Raw genomic sequence first — 22,223 nt, forward strand, 5'->3', positions numbered from 1 at the left:
CAAGTGGATAATGAAAATGTGGTTCATTTATACAATGGAGTTTTACTCAGCAATAAAGATGAAATCATGAAATTTGTAGGTAAATGGATGGATCTAGATACTGTTATACTAAGAGAAGTAACACAGACTCAGAAAAACAATGTATGTTCTCTCTTATATGTGGATAATAGCACTCCTTATAAGTATATATCCAGACAGAGCTACAGAAACCAGAATAATGAAAAGGAACCAGGGCAGTAAAGGGAAAGAAAGAACCTGAAAGAGAAGAACAATAGGAAACAGGTGTTACTAAGGGCGAAATGGGAAAAAAATGAGGTTATTTAAATGGGAGGAGAAGGGAAGGTTATACAAGGAACCTTGGGGATAAAGGGAAAGAAGGAGCTCAAGAGAGGTGGGACCATAGGAGACAGGTATTATCAATGGAGAAATGGGGAAAATGGGGACAATTTAAATGGGGAAACCATGGCAGAAGGGTTAGACAGAGAGAGACAGAGACAGAGAGAAGAGATAAATAATGCTTAGGTAGTTTTACAAAAACACAGGAAATCATATTTGTCCAACAACCCAATGACAAACTACACATACATTATCTCTACATGAGTCCATGTGTATAGCTAAAGACTATATAACAAGAAACAGTGCCAGACAGGAGATACCTTCGAGTTACTGGCCAGGGTGGTCCAAGGGACTCCCAAAATTACTCAGGCTGTTGCCACAGCCCTTGATGGCCTCCCAGAACTTGAAGATAAGACCCTACTGCGAAAGACAGAACATACTTTGAACACAGGATTTGGAGCAATAGAGCTGCCACCGACCTGGAAGCCACCTACCCTGAAGCTTTGGAGAGCACTATATGAGCTGCTAAGGGAGAATATCAATTGATGGTCCAACCCTAGGTTCAAGGCCAACACAGCAAACGACATTGGTGCAGTAGTGGCACTTTTATCTTGGAGGTAATCAACAGCTACCTAATTGGACCTAAAGCCCACTCAGTGGGAGGAAACTCATGTGTGGTACTGTAAGCCTACCGAAATATACATAGCTGGAGAGGTCAGAGATCTTAGAGAAGACCCCAAGGCTGTCACATCCCTAGACAAATGTAATGCGCAAAATATTGATCCTTCACTTTACAGACAAATATCTCAGAAGTCACCACTCATCAAAGAAGCTCATTTTATACCAGTCAGAGACTATTACCAAGTACCACAACTGGTCACACACAGACATTATCTATGAATTGCGTAGGCCTAAGTGACACATCTACAATGCAACCTCTACACCTAAGGCAAACACAGGGTAAAGAAGAGGACACTAATGAATCTCTTAGTTCTCAATAATGAAGCTCCCTCATTCAGCAGAGGGAAAGGAACACAAAAGGTCATAAATGGTCAAAGCACAGAGATCAAGAGTCTGCTGAATGATGGTCCTTGGACAGGACTCCTTTATTAAACTTCACCTACCCAAGGCTCAGGGACCAACTCAGAAGAGGGGGCAGAAAGATTGTAAGAGCCAGGGAAGAGGTACACGACCATATGGAAACAGTTCTACAAGCTCCCATATGATTCTATGGCAATGGTGTCAGGTTATACAAGTCCCATGCAAACTCAGGCAGACAATAACCCAGCATAGAACTAGGAAATGAACAACAGACCCCAATCTTATCTGAAGAGATGTTGGCAACTGATTGCTGCTAGGTGAAGAAGAATTGATCTTCCTATAGACTGATTAGCCCTCAGTGGATGGACTCACACTGGGGAATGGCTGGGGACACTGATGACATAGTGGGCCTTAACAGGGATGACAGAGTACATGGGCTGGACTGGGGGGGGGTGCTATGGGAGGGTGCCAGTGAGTACAGGGACAAAAGGATGATTAAAATTGTTTGAGATGTTCTGTATGAAATACACAAAACATTCAGTAAAAACAAATTTTAAAAACATGTAAATTGAGCTGCTTATTTTAAAATTTCAGTTACTATATTTTATTTCTAGAATTTCCATCTGGTTCTTTTTCACACTGTCTTGACCTTTCTTAGCGATCATGACTTCCTTGGCTTTATATTCTACCATTTATTTATTTATTTTTCTCTTTTTGTTTTTTTTTAATCTTCTTAAAAAATTTATTTATTCATTTTTATTTTATGTGTATGCATGTATTGCTTGCATGTAGGTAAGTGCACCTGTGTCATGCAATGCCTGTGGAGGTCAGGAGAGGCTGTCAAATCCCTTGGGACTGGAGTTATGGACAGTTGTTAGCTGCCATGTGGGTGCTGGGATTCAAACCCGGGTCTTGCAAGAACAACCAGTGTTCTTAACAGCTGAGCCATCTCTCCAGCCCTCTTTTTGTTTTTGAGATAGGGTTTAGCTCAAGTTTGCCTTGAATTTGCTAGTGGAGTATGTAGCCCGAGATGAACTCAAACTCATGATTTGCTCAGACTTCCAAGTGCTGGGATTATAGGCAAGTCCCACTACGCTCAGCTGCATCTTTCATTTTTTTTAAAAAATATTTTATCGGCTGGGCGTGGTGGGGCATGCCTTTAATCCCAGCACTCAGGAGGCAAAGGCAGGCGGATCTCTGTGAGTTCAAGGCCAGCCTGGTCTACACAGTGAGTTCCAGGACAGCTGGGGCTACAGGGAGACCCTGTCTCAAAAAGACCAAAAAAAATTTTTTTTATTATTTTTATTTTATGTGTATGAGTGTATTGCCTGCTTGTAAGTGAGTGCACCTGTGTTGTGCAATGCCATGGAGGTCAGAAGAGGGACTCAGATTCCCCTGGAACTGGAGTTAAGGGCGGTTCATAGCTGCCATGTGGGTGCTGGGAATCAAACCCCGGAGCAGTCAGTGCTCTTAACCACTGAGCCCTCTCTCCAGCCCCAGATGTCAATTCTAACACTTGTAGTCCTAAATCATGGTTTTTTTTTTGTTGTTTTTTTTTTCTTACTCTTCCTTTATGGCCCATGTCCTCTTATTTCTGATGGTCAGTAACTAACTGATTTGGGGGCTGTGACAATCTGATAAGGGCTGGAGCTCTTTCCTGCAGAGAGGATCTACAAGCACTTCAGCAGGACCTCGAGGTGCATTACTAATCTGGAACCACTTTAGACAACTCATGGTTTTGTTTTTTGGTTAATGGTTTCTTCTTTTTTTGAGAAGGGAAGGAAAAATAGGTCCTAGATTTCCTATTTCAGTAATGTTTAATTAGTTTGTTATTTTGTCTTTTTTTTTTTTTTTTGGAGCTGAGGATCGAACCCAGGGCCTTGCGCTTGCTAGACAAGTGCTCTACCACTGAGCTAAATCCCCAACCCCTATTACTTTGTTTTACTTAGTTTACTTAGCTGCTTTCCAAGAGTAGCTGAAATATTTGATCATTTTGCCCAAAGAGAAAGTTACCAATTTATTATTGTGTGTATGTGAAAATACTTTCCATAGACTACATATTCAATTATCATTTTATAGCTTAAAAAATTCCCCAAATGTAATTATAAAGAACAATGGTTCAGTGTAGCTTTTTTTTAATGGTACAAAAGACTTTTATTAAAACTGTTTTGGGATTTGAGCATGCTTCAAATTTTTTGAAAATGGATACAGCCATTGAAATATATACTTATTTCTTTCTTTTTTTTTTTTGGAGCTGAGGACCAAACCCAGGGCCTTGCGCTTACTAGACAAGCGCTCTACCACTGAGCTAAATCCCCAACCCCTCTTATTTCTTTTTTATTTATTTTCTAATTGAATTTTTAAATTGAACTTTTGCAATTTTTTTTAAATGTTTTATTTATTATTTTTATCTTATGTGTATGTGTGTATTGCCTGCATGTAGGTAAGTGCACCTGTGTCATGCAATGCTCGTGGAGGACAGAAGAGGCTGTTGGATCCCCTGAAACTGGAGTTACAGACAGTTGTTAGCTGCCATGTGGGTGCTGGGATTTGAACCTGGGTCTTCTGCAAGAATAGTCAGTGTTCTTAACCACTGAGCCATCTCTCCAGCCTGCAATTTTCTTTTAAAAAATATTTTATTTACAGCTAGGGCTACAGGGAGACCTTGTCTAAAAGACCAAAAAAATATTTTATTATTTTCATTTTATGTGTATGTGTGGACTGTCTGCATGTTGGTAAGTGCAGCCGTGTTGTACAATGCCCGTGGAGGACAGAAGAGGCTGTCGGATTCCCTGGAACTGAAGTTACAGACACTTGTTAGTTGCCATGTGGGTGCTGGGATTTGAACCCTGGTGTCCTGCAAGAGAGCCATCTCTCCAGCCCCAAATTTATGCAATTTTCTTACAACATAGTTTGATGGTACTTAGATCCCCTCCTCTCTCCACACCTCCTCCTGACCCTACCAGATTTAATGTACTCTCATACATATAATGTGGTCTATAAGAGTTTGATTTGTGTCCCCAAATGCCCCTCAGTATGCGTTCATCCACTGGGCCCACCAAGAGTGCCATCCCTGTAAGATGCTGTCTCTTCCCCTCCCAGCAGCCATCAATTGCCAAAAGTTCCTTAAGTTGGATTGGGATTTCTTACCCACTTTCCATGTCTATGCTGGGATTTTGTCTTATTTGAGCTTATATAGGACTTGTACATGCTGTCATGATTGCTGTGAGTTCATTTGAGTAAATGACCAGCTGTCTGGAAGATTCTGCTTCCTGTGGTCATCCACCCCTCTAACAATCCCTCTGCTTCCTCTTCTGCAATGCTCCCTTGAGCCTTGGGAGGCAGAGGTTTGAAATAGGTGTCTCATTCAGGGATAAGCACTCTGTGGCCTCTTGTTTTCTGCACATTGGTCAATTGTGAGTTTCTGTGTTAATCACAATCTGCTGTAAAAGGAAACTTCTCTGAAGAGGTGCATTCATCCTAAGTGTAGGATGATGTGTCACTTAGTGTTAAGCCTCTCACAGATAATTATTCTCTGCATTTGACCAGTCCTGGGAACACTGTAATAGTCTGTGGCAAAAAGAAGCTTTTTTGGTGAGGGGTAAAAGATACACTTGTCTGTAAATATGAGGATACATATTTGGAATACAGTAAATTATGTTTGTCTAGGGATGTGACAAAAATAGGTTTTTCTCTAGGCTCTATGACCTCTCTAGTCATATGTATTTGGCTATGTTACAGTACTACACAAGTTCCCTTCCATTGAGTGGACCTGAATTCCAATTAGACAGCTACTGAATACCCCCAAGATAAAAGTGCCACTACTGCACCAATAGAGATAGTTTGCTGGGCTAGTCATTGTTTTTTATTGGGATTTACGGCTGGGTAGGATCACTGATAGGTTTTCTCCCTTGGCAGTTTGTATAGCATCCTCTGATACCATGAGACCTAGTCTTCAGGCAGGCGACTTCCAGGTCAATTCCAGCTCAGTTGCTCCAAGTCCTGTGTCAGAAGTGTGGTCTTTCTGTTTTGTTTTGTTTTGTTTTCAAAGACAGGGTCTCCCTGTTAGCCCTAGCTGGTCTGAACTTGTTATGTAGACCAGGCCAGCCTGGAGCTCACAGAGTTCTGTCTGTCTCTGCTTCTGCCTCCCAAGCGCTGGGACGAAAGGTGTATGCTACCATGTTTGGTCCGATTTGGCTATGCTCAAATACAAATGTTCAAGTATTATGCCACAGAACACTTTGAAGCATACCATGCATCATTTACAACTACTTAATGGCATAAAGCAACAACTGGGAAATGAAAGCTGAAGAACATCTGGCCATCTTGGTATGTTAGCTAACTGCCAAGGAAAACGAGAAGAGGACTAATATAATAACAAAGTACTTCTCTCTGGTTTGCCAGACTCAGAAGCCTGAGTTTTGAAAAACTGTCACATGGACTTTTGAATCCCATTCTCACCTTTATACTTCCCCCAATAAGATCAGGCGGCTCTTCATCTGTTTCCAGGGCAACATTTACGGAGGCAAAGGGACGGCTGGCCATCTGTTGCATTTCCCGAAGAAGTTGCTAATGAATAATATAATATTAATGTGTTGAGTACTGAAACTTTATTATTCTATAACAGACATTAAAAATACTGCATTCTCCCTGATTGAAACAGATCAAATCCAAAACTGCTTCTGTGCCAGCTGGGAGAAAACTGGACATGGGCTAGGCAGTAAGTAACATCAGGTACTATTAAATTCTGTTACATGTGATAATGCTATTGCATTTTTTTTTTTTTTGAGACAGGATCTCCCTGTAGCCCCAGCTGTCCTGGAACTCACTATGTAGACCAGGCCGGCCTTGAACTCACAGAGATCCACCTGCTTCTGCCTCCCAGGTGTTGGGATTAAAGGTGTGCGCCACCACGCATGGCCTACGCTATTGTATTTTAATAAAAAGTCCTCATCTGTAAGAGATATAAACTAAAGTGGTGGGAGATACAATCCTATGGTGTCAGCTTATTTTTTCATATTTTTGTTACTAAAGTCAGCCTTGCTTGCTTTTTGTTGAAACCTGAACCAGGTACTCACACAGCAACAAAAATGTGCTCATATACCAACTGAGACAACTTTTTTCTGAAAGAGATGTAAGCTGAAAACATAAATCAATATGAAATAGTACAGAATAGAAGAACAAGCAGGGTCTCTGGATTCAGGGGGTACGGATATAATTACTGCTTCAACTCTCTTCAGCCACATGACCTTAGGACTGGCAGGTAAAGTATCAACGCTTCAGTTTCCTCTTCTTTGAAGTGTTTTGTTTGTTTGTTTGTTTGTTTGTTTGTAAGACAGTCTCGTGTAGCCCAAGATGGCCTGGAAGTCATGGACTGATGTTCAATTTCCAATACTCCTGCTTCCACCTCCCAAGTTCAGGTATGTCCTATCACTCATTGCTTGAAATATGTTTTCATGTTAGAAGATTGTCATTTGGATTGGACCAGACACTACAGCATATGCCTAGAACATGGAATGTGGCCATTCCTGTAAAATTGATAATATTAGAGGTCTTTTGAATCTTGAAACCTTGAGGTTATGCCATAGACGACTAACTGACCTTGCTTTAAACTGCTTCTTTCAAACTATTGTAGGAGGCAGAATCCCAAGGCTGCACAGATCACTGCCCTGCTCTAGGAGGGAATTTTTATGTTAAGAAATTTCTTAAACATTAATAATAGATTCCTACTGTTAGGTCACAGGGACTGCCCCTGTAAAGGGGATCAGTCATGCCTTAAATCCTATCTAGAGCCTTCCCTAATCTACTGAGTTCAGACCCTCCCCTATAAAGTCAGTAAATTTAAGGAATTTCCTTCTGCCAGTTGCTGTTGGATCTTCTATCCCATCTTCTCCAGCATTATTAAAAGGTCCAATCACTTGAAATCTGACTCAGCGCATCCCTCTACTGAACCTAGAAAGAATCTTCACTATTTAAAACACCTACACTTCACAAAGCTGTTGGTCTATTTATTTATTTTAAAATGTTTTATTATTTTAAACATTTTTATTTATTATTTTATGTGTCTGAGTGTATTGTCTGCGTGTGTGCAAGTGCACTTGTGTCAATGCCCTTGGAGATCAGAAGGCATTGGATCCCCTGGAACCACGTGGGTGCTGGGAATCAAACACAGGTCCTCTGCAAAAGCAGCCAGTGCTCTTAACTGCTGAGCCATCTCTCCAGCCCCCAATGTTGGTCCATTTATTCAGTAAATATATATAGCAAACCTAATCTGGGTTCTGTGCTATACTAAGTGCCAGGGTCAGAGTGAAACAGAGTCGGTGCCCTCCTGTAGCTCCCACTTTAGTATCTTTGCCAAGAACACAGGTAAAAAGCACTTCTAATGGGGTATGGTATGAGGCATGAGTGATCTTTTTTGTTTTGGTCATTTTGAGACACGGTCTTCCTGTAGCCCCAGTTGGGCCTGGAACTCATTATGTAGACCAGGCTGGCCTTGAACTCACAGAGATCTGCCTGCTTCTGCCTCTGCCTCTGGAGTGCTGAGTCTCACACCCAGCTTCGTGACTGATTTTGTAGAAATAATGAAATATGTTCTGAATGGTCAGGTTTAGAGTTATGATATTCCAAATCAAGGGTAAATGTTTAGCTTAATTAGGTGACCAGGCACTCCTCAGCATACTTTTAAAAACCTTTTTTGAGTGTTCATCTTGTTCTCTCTCTCGTGATGTTGCAAATATTTTCCAATAGATTGTTACTTTCTGTTTTTATTCATTTAGTTCTATATACTTAAGTATTATCACTTAAAATATTTATTATTTATTTTAATTTTATGTGTACGTTCGTGGGTGCTGGGAATCAAACTCAGGTTCTCTGCAAGAACAGCCAGTGATCGTAACCACTGAGCCATCTTTCCAGCCTCCTCAACAACTTTATATGAAAATAATTCTATTTTCTTTCCAATAGTAACAAAACTATTTTACTACTTTTTTTTTTTTTACTTTTATCTGTGTTTATTTTATGTTCAATTTATTCCCATGCCATAAGTTTTTGTTTCTTCAGTTTCTTCTGGGATTTCTTTTTCTTTTGTGCAACTTCCTCTTCAGGCTTAGGAACAGTTTGTTCCTTTTCAGTGAGGGTCATTTCGATATGGCAGGGGGAGCTCATGTGTGGGTTAATGTGACCATGAGCTCTGTAAGTTCTGCGGCGCATCTTGGGTGATTTATTCACCTGGATATGCTCAGTGACCAGAGTCTACATCTAAACCCTTAAGTTCAGCATTACTTTCTGCATTTCTAGGCATGTGCAGCAAAAATTCAGCACTCTTTTTGGGTCACCGACCTTGTGTCCAGCCCCACTGTTTGGCCTGGGCACACCTACCAAATCCACCGTTATAACACTGGAACGGCACACACTGCTTCTTTAAAGTGACATCTTTCAGATACTTGGTGGCTTTTCGGATATGCATACCCTTGATGGCCTGGGCAGTTTCATGTGTGTTCTTAAACTGAACACGAAGGTTGGAACCTCTTGGTTTGCATGATTTTGTAGGGTTTTCTGGGTCAAGAGAGTAACAAACCATTTTCACAGGTCACCTTGAGCGGCTTACAGGAAGAGGTTTACTGCTTTCTTTTAAGAGTGTGCAGTCTAGAACATCTGGAGCAAAATTAAGTGACAATGGAAAACTACATGCTGTTAAGGAACATGGGCTGTGAAGACAAGAGTCTTTAGTTAAAGCTCAGCTCTGCCTCTCAGGAAATATGTACTGATGGCTAAGTTACTTTACCTTTTTTTGAGCCTAGTATAGTACTTATCTCACAGGACTGGGATGAAGATTAATTTAGCTAGTTGAAGTATAACCACTTAGAACAGTGCCTGAAATTTAGAGGTGCTCAAATATTTAGATAAAGTGTCTGGATTTAATTGGGATCACCTGTAGTGTCTAATAATAATGAGTAATACTATTTATAGTTTGGTTTTAGATGCTCCCACTAAGACCCACAGGTTAAAAGCTTTGTCCCTGGCTTTATGCTTTTAGGAGGTACTGAGGACAGAATCCAGGACCTCAAGTGCATCTAGGCTAGTGCTCCATCACTGAGCTAAGCCAGTCCCTTCACTCATAGTCTTATGAAAGACTGTCTGCTAAATCAAGCAGTGGCTATGGTTGTGGCAGAATTAATGACACTTTATGTAGCATTAATCTACGTCTACTGATGGCATAAAGCGGAACCACCTACTGCAGAAGGAGTAGCATGCCTCTCACTGTGATCATAGCTACCTGTGAGCTATGACTAAACAGAGAAAAAGGAAGGAAAATAGCTTTTATGGAGATTCATTAGCCTTGATCCACTGATACTTACCTCTCTACGTCTGGATGCCCAACAACTTTGCTTGATCTTCCAAACCACAGCAGCCACCAAGAGCAAAGAGAGGAAACAACTGTGGGAAAGAAAGTATTGTGTCATAATCTCTGCCCAGAATCAGTACTACAGCCACACCTGACTCCACAGGGAACAATCCTCCAAATCCCAGTTCCTAGCTCCTTTCTCACGCTTCACCACAATGTTCTGGTTCATAGGAAGTAGAGCTTAAGAAAACACCAACCTTAACTTCCAACCTTGACTTCTAGAATCTACTGTTCTTGGATGGTATTGGGGAGTTGACTCCCCACTAAGCCTGTAAGAATGGCTCTTCACAGCTTACACAAGTAAAAAAAGCAATTCTAACTTAATGAAAACAGATAAGTAATTTATTTAATCACAGTCTAAGAAGATGAGAAAAATTAATTATTTAAGCAACAATAAACTTTTCATAAGAGGTAAACAGAAACATTTATGTATAATGATTAATGTATTTTCAATAATTATATATATATATACATATATGATGGCTCATACTGATTATGAACTTCACAGGCTCTAGAATCACCTAGTAGACAAACTTCTGGACATGTCTGTGAGTTTCTACATTGAGTAGGGATAATCCACCTTAAATATGGGAGGCACCATTCCATGGGCTAGGGTTCCAAACTGAATAAAAAGTGAGCTGAGCGCAAGCAGTTATATCTCCTTGCTTCTTGAGGATGCAGCATGACTAGCCACCTCGTGTTCCTGCTGCTATGCCTGCCTTACCATGATGGACTGAATCCCTTAGATCTGCAAGCCACAATAAGCCCTTCCTTTCTTAAGTTGCTTCTTGTCAAATATTTGGTGACACCACTGAAAAAGGTAATTAATAATAAGTGTATTTTTTATTTTAAAAGATTGAGTCTTGCTGTGTAACCCAGCTGGCTTAGAACTCAGGATTCCCTTACCTCAACCCCCTTAGCACTAGGATTATAAGCATGTGTCACCATTCCCAGCATGGGAATTTGTAAATGCGTTAATAAAATAAAACACATTTAAAATGATCAAATTCAAGCCAACAGTTTTTTTTTTAAATATTAGGAGGAAAAGCTTTCAGTGGTCTAATAATTGTAAAGGATTTCAATATTCTTTCATCTGTAAATCAGGTGTTGGATGGGAAAAGCTACCATGATACCAAAGGCAGCGACTGACTTATGGCTAAAAGGAAGAATGCAGCTGGGCCTGGTGGCACACGCCTTTAATCCCAGCACTTGGGAGGCAGAAGCAGGTGGATCTTGTGAGTTCAAGGCCAGCCTGGTTTACAGAGTGAGTTCCAGGACAGCTGGGGCTACAGGGAGACCCTGTCTCAAAAAGACCACACACACACACAGCCACACAGACACATACACACAATTTAAAAAATTTTTATTTTTCGATGTATATGTTTATTGAATTTTTGTGCACTTCATACAGTACATCTCAATCATATTAGGCCCCCTCCCCATCTGCAACCCCCACAGCCCATCCACAAGATTGCACGCATTCTGTCATATATGTTAAGGGCTACTGAGTAAACTTTGTGTACCCAGATGTCCCTTGATGTGAGTTCATCCACTTACTAGAACCTGTTGTCGGAACACCTTTTGGATGTGCATGCACCCCTGTGCTTCTTGGAGGCAGTTGGAATTTCTATTATAATGTGAGATAAAAGCTGGTGTGGTGGCACACATCTTACAGTACTTGGGAGGCTGGGGGAGAACTGCTCCCTCTTTGAGGCCTGCCTGGACCTATATAAAAAGTACCAGGTCAGACAGAGCTATACAGAAAGCCCCTGTTTCAAAAACCAAACCAAACCAAACATGTCAGACAGAAGTGATACATGGTTTGCAAAATTTAAAAACAAACATGAAAAAATCCAACTACTGAAGAATGGGATTTGTTGCTACTTTATCTCATTCACTCACTCACTCACTCACTCACTCACTCACTCACTCACTCACTCACTCACTTTCACCTATAGTTCAGGCTGGCTTTCAGATAGCTACGCAACAGAGAAGTCCTTGGACTCCTGAACCTCCCGGACTCCACCTTCTGAGAGCTGAGATTACAGCCATGTACCACCACACCTGGCTACTTCATCAGATTTAAAGGAGCTTCTAGTCCTAGTTTTCTAAGAGTTTTTTTTTTTTTTTAAATCATCTTTCTGAGACTGGGTCTCCCTGCAGCCCCAGCTGTATGTAGAACAGATTCACTATGTAGACCAGGCTGGCCTTGATTTCATAGAGATCCGCCTGCCTCTGCCTCATGAGTGCTGGGATTAAAGGTGTATGCTACCACATCCAGCTTTCTAATAGGTTTTTAAAAAAGATTTATTTTATCTATTTACATGTATACATGTACATGTATCTAAGCATATGCACCTATGTGTTGGGGTACAGGTGTCTGGGTGCATGTAGACCAGAAGGTTTTGGATCCATTGGAACTGGAGTTACATCGTTTGTGGGACACTCAGCTTGTTACATGGGTGCTGGAATGCAAACTCTGAACCTTGATTGTGTAGCAAGTGCTCTTAACCATGAGCCATCTCTAGAGGTTTTAAAAATTAAGCTTTATTAAATATACACCCATAAATTAAGATGACCATAATATTTTTTCCCTTTGTAAAGTAAAAGATTCTACTAAGTGATGGTGTGATACTACACTCTATTTTTTTAGTACTAGGGACTGAATCTAGGGCCTTATACACACTAGACAAATGCTCTACCAGTAAGCTACTTTTTCAGTCCTTTTTTGACTATTTACTGAGGGTCTTTCTAAGCTGCCTAGGCTGACCCTGACTCATTCTGTGGCTCAGACAAGCCCAGAACTTGCAATCTTCCTGCATCAGTCTCCTGAGTAGTTGGGATGACTGTCTGTGCAACCAGAGCTGGCTAATTTTGTAATTTTTTTGAGGTGTGTGTACATTACTATGTGTGCAGGTGCAAGTGCACATATGTGTTCACATGTGTGGAGGTCAGAGGACAACCTTGGGTGTCCTCAGGTGCTTCCCACCCTTTAAATTTAATTAATTAATTAATTTATTGTGTGCATGGATGTGTGTGGGCACATGTACCATAGCACACAAGTAGACTTCAGCCCTCTCCTTCTATCATGTGGGTTCCAGGCATCCAACTTAGGTTATAAAGCTTGGTGGTAAGTGCCTTTAGCGCCTGTACCTGTTGAGCTATTTCACCAGTTCTTTTTTTTTTTTTTTTTTTTTGAGACAAGGTCTCTTACTGGCCTAACTTCCAAAGTATGCTAGACTGGCTGTCAGGGATCCTTCCGTCTCTACCTCCCCAGCTCTGAGATTATAAACCTGAGCTATATAATGCCTGCCTTAAAAAAAAAACAGCAATAAACAACAACAACAACAAAGAAAAAACATGGGTTCTGGGTATTAAACTCAGGTCCTCATGTTTCCAAGTCAAGCATATAACTTACTCAGCAATCTCCCCAACCCTAATCTTGCAGTTCTCATATAAACCCACTGGGTTATGTTACTGCAGTCTTGGTTAGGCTGGAAGCTAGGAAGCTCCAGTGATCCTACTGTCTTCTCCTCCTTCAGAGCAGAGGTTACAGGTGTGTGCACATGACACCCCAGTTTGTTATGTGAATGTTGGGATCTGAATTCTGGTCCTCATGATTGTGCAGAACATGCTCTTTTTGTCAATTTTTAAAAATATTTAAAAACATTTTATTTATTTATGGGGCTAGAGACATAGCTCAGAGGTTAAGAACACTGTTCTTGCAGAAGACCTGGGTTCGAATCCCAGCACCCACATGGCAGCTAACAATTGTCTGTAACTCCAGTTCCAGGGAATCCAACAGCCTCTTCTGTCCTCTGCGGGCATTGCACAACATTTACTTACATGCAGGCAGTACACTCATACACATAAACTTAAAAAATTATTTTATTTTATGTGTATGAGTGTACTGCCTGCATGTGTGTAAGTGCACCTGTGTCGTACAATGCCCATGTAGGTCAGAAGAAGGCACTGGATTCTCTTGGAACTGGAGTTACAGAAAGTTGTTAGCTGCAATGTAGAGGCTGGAAATCGAACCTAGGTCCTCTGTAAGAGCAGTCAGTGCTCTTAACTGCTGAGCCATCTCTCCAGTCCCCCAGAATATGCTCTTAATCACTGAGCCATCTCCATTACTGACTTAATCACTTAGCCTTTCTATTACTGACAATTTTTTCCTCCTGTATTTATGACTGAGACTGACATGCAAATTTCTCTTTTTGTTGTATGACACAAGCTCTTACTCTGTAAACCCAGGCTGACCTCGAATGTGTCCCGGGTGCTGGGATTACACACATATGCCACCATACCTTACTCTGTATATTTCTTTCTCATAATAGTTTTGTCACATTGTGCTAGGTTCATAACACAGCCTGAGAAGTGTTTTTTCCATGTTCTCTAAAATTAGTTAATATTGATATTTTTTATTTTTATTTTATTTTTTATGTATATGAGTATTTTGCTTGCATGTAAGCAAGTGTACCATGTACATGCAGTGCAGATCCCCTGGAACTGGAGTTATGTTACAGATAGTCATAAGCCAACATGTGTGTGCTGGGAACTGAACCTGGGTCCTCTGAAAGAGCAACAAGTGTTCTTGACACTGAGCCATCTCTCCAGCCCTTTTTTTGAGACAGGATCTATGTAGTCCTGGCTGGCCTGGATTCTCTATGTAGACCAGGCTGGCCTTGAACTCATAGAGATTTGCCTGCCCTTGCCTCTTGAATACTGTGTTAAAGGTATGTGCCACTATGTCTGGCCCCGATATTATTTCTCTTTAAAAGAAGGCTGTTTTCAATGAAGCTACATGGGTCTAAAGTTTTCATTATGAAAGAACTTTATTGAGCTTCCTATTTCTTATGTTCCCTCCCTCCCTCCCTCCCTCCCTCCCTTCTTCCCTCCCTTCCTTCCAGTTTTTTGAAACAGGGTTTCCCTCTAGTCCCAGCTGGCTATGTAGACCAGGCTGGCCTTGATCTCACAGACATCGGTCTGCCTCTGCCCGGCCCCCCCAAGTGCTGGGATAAAAGGTGTGTGCCACCATGCCCCGTTGATTTGTTTTTTATTTTATGTGTAATGAGTGTTTTGCCTGCATGTACATTAGTATACCATGAGCAATGTCTGAAGAGGCCAGAAGATGGTGTCAGAGTTCCTGGCTTTGGAGTTACAGATGGTTGTTAACTGACATGTGGCTTCTGGGAACTGAACCCAGGTCCTTTGCTGAGCAGTACACATTTTTAACTAATGAGCCATCTCTCAAGGCCCTATTTGTTTGTTTTTTTTAAAGACAGGGTCTCACTCTGTAGCCCAGGTTGGCCTAGAACTTAACAGCAATCCTCCTGTCTCAGTTGCCCAGGTGCTGGGATTACATGCACATGTCATCACACCTATTTATGCAATGCTGGGGACTGCGCCCTGAGTTTTGTGACTGCTGAGCAAGCACTTTAGCAACTCAGCTGCATTCCCAGTACTTTTCTGTGTCAGTTTTGGTGTATATTGTTGGCTTTAAAAAATATGTTTCTTTGGGGGGCCAACAAATGGCTCAGAGGACAAGGATGCCTACTGCAGAACCTGACAATTGGAGTTTGATCCTTGGGATCCACCTGGTGGAAGAAGAGAACCAACTCTAGCAAGATGTCCTCTACCCCCACATGTGTGCCCACATACCCAAAATAAATAAAAATGTAATGAAAACATGTTCTTTTACTCCATCTGTTACATTTTAAAATAGAGTCATAGAACACTTCATAAAACACTCTTCTGGAAGGGTGTGGTGGCCCATGCTTAAAATTCTAGCACCCACGAGGCTGAGGCAGGAGAACTGTTAGCCTGAACTACATGGTGAATTCTAGGCCACCCTGGGGTACAGATGAGATCCTGTCTCAAACAAAACAAAATAAAGCACAGTACTGTTCTAGGGGGAAAAGATAGCTTGAAAATTTGGAGGAATGCCCCCCACCTTTATTTCTGGCCTTGGTTATTACATTATTATTTTAAAATATTTCTTATCTTCTCCAGAGGCCCTGAGCTCAATTACCAGTACCACGTTAGGTAGTTCCTAACTGCCTGTAACTCCATCTCCTGGGGGATCTGATGCCTCTGACTTCTGTGGGCACCTGCACTCATGTGCACATACTGACACAAAGACACACACATATACACAATTTAAAAAAAAACCTTAAATTTTTTCTTTATTACTTTTATTTATTAGTGTGTGTGAACATGTTCACAGCATGTGTGGAGGTCAGAGGACAATTTGAAGAAATCAATTTTCTCCTTCCACCAAATGGGTCCTGGAATGAAACTCAGGTTGCCCTGTTTGGCAGCAAATTCCTTTACTTGATGGTCATCTCACTGGTCCCAGTATTATTCTTTTTTTAAAATTTTTATTTATTTATTTATTTATTTATTTATTTATTTAGTTTTTAGAAGAAGTGGGTGTTTTTATACATGTACGTAAGTGCCTCCATTTTTGTATAATGCCTTCCCCAAACCAGAAAACAACATAAGATCCCTTAGAACTAGAGTTACAAATTTTACCTGCCATGTGGGTATTGGGAACCAAACTCCAGTCTTCGACAAAAGCAGCCAGTGTTCCTCACTGCTGGGCAATCACTCCAGCTCAGAGTCATTTGAGTTTTGTAAAAGGATCCTCATTGTTTTTGCTAATACCAAGTTTGTTTGCTGAGATTAGAAAAATTATTTGAGAACTATTTTTAAAGATCTAATTTCTAGACTAGAGAAATGGCTTAGCTGTTAAAAGTACTTGCTATTCTTGCAGAGGACCCAGGTTCTATTCCTAGCACCCACATGGTGGTTCACAACTGTCTGTAACTCTAGTTAAAAGGGGTCCAACACCCTCTTCTGGACTCCAAGAGTGCCAGGCACACAAGTGGTGCACATACACACACGCAGGCCAAATACCCATACATTTAAAAATAAATAAATCTTGGGGCTGAAGAGACGGCTCAGCAGTTAAGAGCACTGACTGCTCTTGCAGAGGACCAGGGTTCAATTCCCAGTACCCACGAACCATCCTTAACTCCAGTTCCAGGGGAATCCAAAGCCCTCTTCTGACCTCTGTGGCATTGCACGACACGGGTGCACTCACATACATGCAGGCAATACGCTCATACACATGAAATAAAAATAAAAAAAAAATTTTTTTTTTTTGTACTTCTTCCCTAGACCACTAATATTTGCTCTTATGTATATTCTGTGCTTTCTACTTTCTTTAGGATTAATTAGCACTTATTGTTCTGATTTGATTTGTTAAGAGAGATGTATTTCTTTTCTAACAAACACTTTTTTTTTTTTCGGTCTTTTTGAGACAGGGTCTCCCTGTAGCCCCAGCTGTCCTAGAACTCACTTTGTAGACCAGGCTGGCCTTGAACTCACAGGGATCCGCCTGCCTCTGCCTCCTGAGTGCTGGGATTAAAGGCGTGTGCCACCACACCCAGCCACAAATACTTTTAAAGTGGCAGTCTTTAACCTTAGCTACAAGTTGTAACTATCAGAGGATCTATGCCCTGAGAATGATATAACTGGTTTAAGATATGGGTTGGAAATAAAAAATTCCCAGAGTGATTCTAGGTTCACCTAAGGTAAGAACCACAGATATGAACATTAGTAATACTATTAAAAAATTTTAAATTCATTTCTATTTTATGGGTATGAGTGTTTTGCCTGAATAGATGTAAATACACCATGTAGGTGCGTTGTACATGGAGGTCAGAAGAGGATGTCAGATCCCCTGGAAATGGAGATGGTTGTTAGCCACCATGAGGGTGCTGGGAACTGAACCCTGGTCTTTGCAAGAGCAGCCAGTGCTCTTAACTGTTGAGCCATTATCTCTAGCCCCTAATCATATTGTATCTCTTGTTCTAGGTTATATGAGCAAGTTGACTTTCTAGTAACTAATTGAGCTAGACTCTTAGGATTTTTGACTATTTCTTTCTTTAAAAACATTCTTTAAAAATTATGTGTATGCGAGTATATGCCACATATGTGTGAATGTGAGGCCAGAAGAGGGCACTAGAGTCCCTGGAGCTAGAGTTAAAGGCAGATGTAAGCTGCTCAATCTGGGTGCTGGGAACTGAACTCAGGTTCTCTGGAAGACAGGAAGAGCTCTTCATAGCTGAGGCATCTCTACAGCCTGTGAATATTTCTGTAATTTCATATTCCACTTTTAAGTTTGGGGGCTGGTGAGATGGCTTAGTGGATGATTGCTGTGAGGCCTGAAGACCCGAGTTTGATCCCCAGGACCCACAGGGTAGAACAAAAGAATAAGTTCCCCCAAGTTGTCCTCTGATCTCTACATGTATGCTGTACAGAGGCATACAAGTATGCACAAGCACATACGAAAGAAAGAAATAAAATGTACTAAAGAAAGTTTTGACCATTATCTACAGCAACATTTACTTATCGTGTGAATGTATGTGTAATGAATACATGCATATGTTCATTAGGAAGCGCAAACAGGTTTCTACTTGGGACAGTAGGCTAGCCACTAAGAGATGCAGAAGACAGGAACTATCATTAGAGAGCTGGAAGTGTGATAGTCCTGTTATCAACTGCATGTTACTCTGAGCTTCAGTTTCTTCAGCGCTCACTAATAATAAACATATCTGCCTGCTTGGCTTAGTGTGATGACTGCAAGGGATGAGAGTGAAAGTGTTTTCTAATAAACCCATGAACATAAGATCCTGTCTATAGCGGGGAAAAAAACACTGACGAATACACGCAAATAAAAAACTTTTCTTCAGTATTCCTTAGCCTCCATTTTCAACCCCCTCCAGAAATAGCAATCTAAACATTTTATTTATTTTTAACATATTTAAAACTTGACATAGGATTTTTATATATTTATGTGGGACATGTGTGCATTGTGTAATGATGAGATCAGGATTAACTGGTTATTCATTATTTAAGACCTGTATTATTTCTTTGTATTAAAAACATTCAAAATCCTCTCTATTCATTATTTTGAAATACCCAATGAATTGCTGTCAACCACATTCATTCTACTGTGCTATAATATATTAGAAGTTATTCCTCCTAACTTCTCCCCAGTATCCATTAGCCATCCTCTTTCCATTTCTGTTTCCTTTCCAAGGTTCTGAAAATCACTGTTCTACTCTCTCTTTAATTTTTTTGAAGACAGGGTCTCAGTATATTGGCATAGCTGGCTTCAAACTTGAGATCCTCCTGCCTCAGCTTCCAGAGTGACTGGGATAATAGGCCCTACCATGTCTCACTAGTCTCTACTTCTTAAAAAAAAATTTTCCTGAGTTTTTGTATTTATGATGTGGGTGTGTATTTGTATGTGCAAGTGTGGGTCCGTGCATGTGGAGGTCTGAGAACACCTTGGATGAGGACAACTCCTTTCTCCCTTGTTTGAGGCGGGGTCTTTTGTTCAACACTGCATATATCGGGTTAGCTGGAATTCTCCTGTCTCCACCTCTTATCTTGTAGGAATTCAGGGACTACAAACGTATGCTACTGCATCTGACTATATTATACAGGTTTGGGGTATTTAAACCCATGTCCTCACACTTGGGTGGCAAGCACTTTACCCAATGAGCCATCTCCCCAGCCCTCTCCCTTTTGAGATCAACTTTTGCTTCCACATATAAGTGAAAATGTGTAGTATTTATGTTAAGTGATTTATTCTACTCAACACAGTGTTCTCTTGTTATATCTGTGATGCTGCAAGTATGTAATTAAAGAATGAAAATAGGCTCCTATCAAGGAGTAGGAATTATAACTTTAGTCTTTTCAATATTAGAAGCTAGAAGAAACTACAGAATATCTAAATTCTAGTGGAAAATTATTTCCAGCCTAATATAACAGCCCTCAAACTCTTGTTTTTAATTAAAATTGTTTTAGACATTTGGAATTTTTAAAAAAGATTTATTTTATTTATGTGCATTTACCTGCATGAGTTTATGTGTACCACATGCATGAAGGAGCCTGTGGAAGCCAGAAGAGGGCTTCAGTCCCCTGGAACTGGAGTTACAGACAGTAGTGAGCTGCTCTGTGGGTGCTGGGAACTGTACTTGGGTCCTCTGCCAGAGTAGTAAGTGCTCTTACCCACTGAGCCATCTCTCCAGGCCATCACTAGTCAAACTCTTTTTAAAAAGATATTTTATTATTTTTATTTTATGTGTATGCGTGTATTGCCTGCATGTAGGTAAGTGCACCTGTGTTGTGCAATGCCTGCAGAGGTCAGACAAGGCTGTTGGATCCCGTGGGACTGGTTTTTAAAAAATATTTATTATTATTATTTTTTTATTTTATATGTATGAGTAATATTGCCTGCATGTATGTAAGTGCATCCATGTTGTGCAATGCCTGCAGAGGTCATAAGAGGGTGTTGGATTCCCCTGGAACTAGAGTTACAGATGGTTGTTAGTGGACACATAGGTTCTGGGAATGGAACCCAGGTCCTCTGCAAAAGCAGCCAGTGCTCTTAACCACTGAGCCATCTTTCTAGCCCCTCATTATTCAAACTCTTGATCACACTGTGAGGGTAAGGGGCTAGAGAGATAGTTCCTGGGTAAGAGTACTTGCTATGTAAGTATGCACTCATACAAAAAGTGGGCACAGCTGTGTTGCATAGCACTGTGGGGGACAGGGATAAGAGAATGGAAGGGACTTGCTAGCTGCCAGCCTAATTCCAGATTTAGTAAGACACTGTCTCGGAAGAATAAGACAGAAACTGATTGAGCAGGACACTTGGTGTCTCCTCTGACTGCACACACATGCACATATCTCTTCCCCCAATAATAAATTTTAAAAAAATTGTGAGGGTAAAAAATATATTTTCAGTTGTGGAAGCTCACAGAACAGTTACCTGCTATGTATCTTTCCTCAGAAACCCCAGAAAAAGGAAGGAATATGTAGAAAGATTATGAGGTGGGAACTGAAGACATTTTTAGACAAGAGGAAAGCTCAGGGAATTCCCAAGATGACAGCTATGCAGCAGGCCTCACAAGATTAGCACACTTAAGGACACTTTAAGTGTACTTAAGGAGGCTAGAGAGTTCTAGGGTAGGGAGATGCAAGAAAAGCTAAAGTCAAGAGACAGTCTGCTTGTATTTGACCATTAGAGATTTTTTTGTTTTGTTTTGTCAGAGTATAGGGATCGAAACACAGAAAAATCAAACAATTAAAAAATAAAAGCAAGGCAAATATTACACTTTAATAAGCAAAGGATTATCCTTCGTCCAAAAAATTAGGAAGTAAAACACAAGTCAATTCAGGGTTTTATGGTTACAGTAACACAAATAGGTATCACTCACTAGCCAAGCATTGTGATATAACTGTATTAAATGAATGGAGGGTAATTTTATGTACATTTGCTGTGTGTGTAAGAGGAAATGATTAAGTAAGGCAGTATAAGACAGTAAATTTTCATCTTCTATAGGGCATCAAAAGATAACTGAGCTAAAACATCAAGAATTCGTGTAAATGAAAGTGAACAATACTAGAATAATTTATACTTGAGGGTAGAGGATATGGCAAAGTGAGGCAGGTTGTTACTGCTTTCTCTAATAAGCGTTGCAACAATTTAAACTGTCTTTTCCAATTATTTCTACATAGTATTCTCAGAAAAACAAAGTTAAGCTACAAATAACAAAAACTATAAATGAATTCTAGGAGTTTAAAAATAAAAATCACCTTTAACTTTTAAACTATGGATAATCACTGCAATCATCTCTTGAAGAAGGGAGAATACATACATAGCTCACATCAGTAGCTATTATTAAGAGTGCTTTAGTCCAAAATTCTCCCCATATGCATAATGTAAATAGGGAACATGCCAAAGATCAGATTAGACTGAATTTGTATTATTGTAAACAACAGGAAGCTCTTCAGGAATACATACAAATCAAGTTGCTGTTTCAAAGGTACAGTTGGCATGAGGGAAATTACCTGAAGAAAGTCACGAAGAACTGTACCAGGTCCATAAAATTGCTGTGCTGGGAGAAGGCAATCTGTGGCAGAGAAACAGGTGGTGGGTTATATGGGCTATAAGACAACACCACTGACTCAGCCTCCTCTGGATTTAAAAAATTGTGCCTCAAGTTTTGTTACAGACTATGATCTGACAACCAATAGATTATCATTTCAAACTCAGTAACTTTATTATAAATTAACAGTTTTTTTTAACCAAGAATGCAAAAAATTGTTAATGCATTTCAACAAATCTAAGACACCACTGACTGAAAAAGGCAAACATTTTGGATACTATGAAGGAAAAGTGCTGCAAATAATACTCTAAATCACTGGTTTTTGTGACACACTATATAATTCAGAATTAAGCACAATAGTCATAACATTTTAATTAAATTTTTTTATTATTTTTATGTGTATGAGTGTATTGCTTGCATGTGCATATAAGTGCACCATGTGTCATACGATGCCGATGGAGGTCAAAAGAGAG

General features: G+C 40.3%; 1 protein-coding gene and 1 pseudogene across 1 annotated transcript in view; both read right to left on the bottom strand.

Moving 5' to 3' along the window:
* Positions 1-22,223, bottom strand: part of LOC103738488 (attractin) — a gene marked incomplete at its 3' end in the record, with an annotated part of 135,454 nt that overhangs the window by 6,306 nt on the left and 106,925 nt on the right. Inside the window, 3 exon segments of the mRNA XM_029566150.1 lie at positions 5,839-5,946; positions 9,735-9,813; positions 21,713-21,774. Coding sequence (XP_029422010.1) covers positions 5,839-5,946; positions 9,735-9,813; positions 21,713-21,774 — 249 coding nt within the window.
* LOC108491109 lies at positions 8,404-9,011 on the bottom strand (annotated as a pseudogene).

Source organism: Nannospalax galili, unplaced genomic scaffold, assembly GCF_000622305.1.
Source record: "Nannospalax galili isolate Female #2095 unplaced genomic scaffold, S.galili_v1.0 scaffold1059, whole genome shotgun sequence".
Lineage (NCBI taxonomy): Eukaryota > Metazoa > Chordata > Mammalia > Rodentia > Spalacidae > Nannospalax > Nannospalax galili.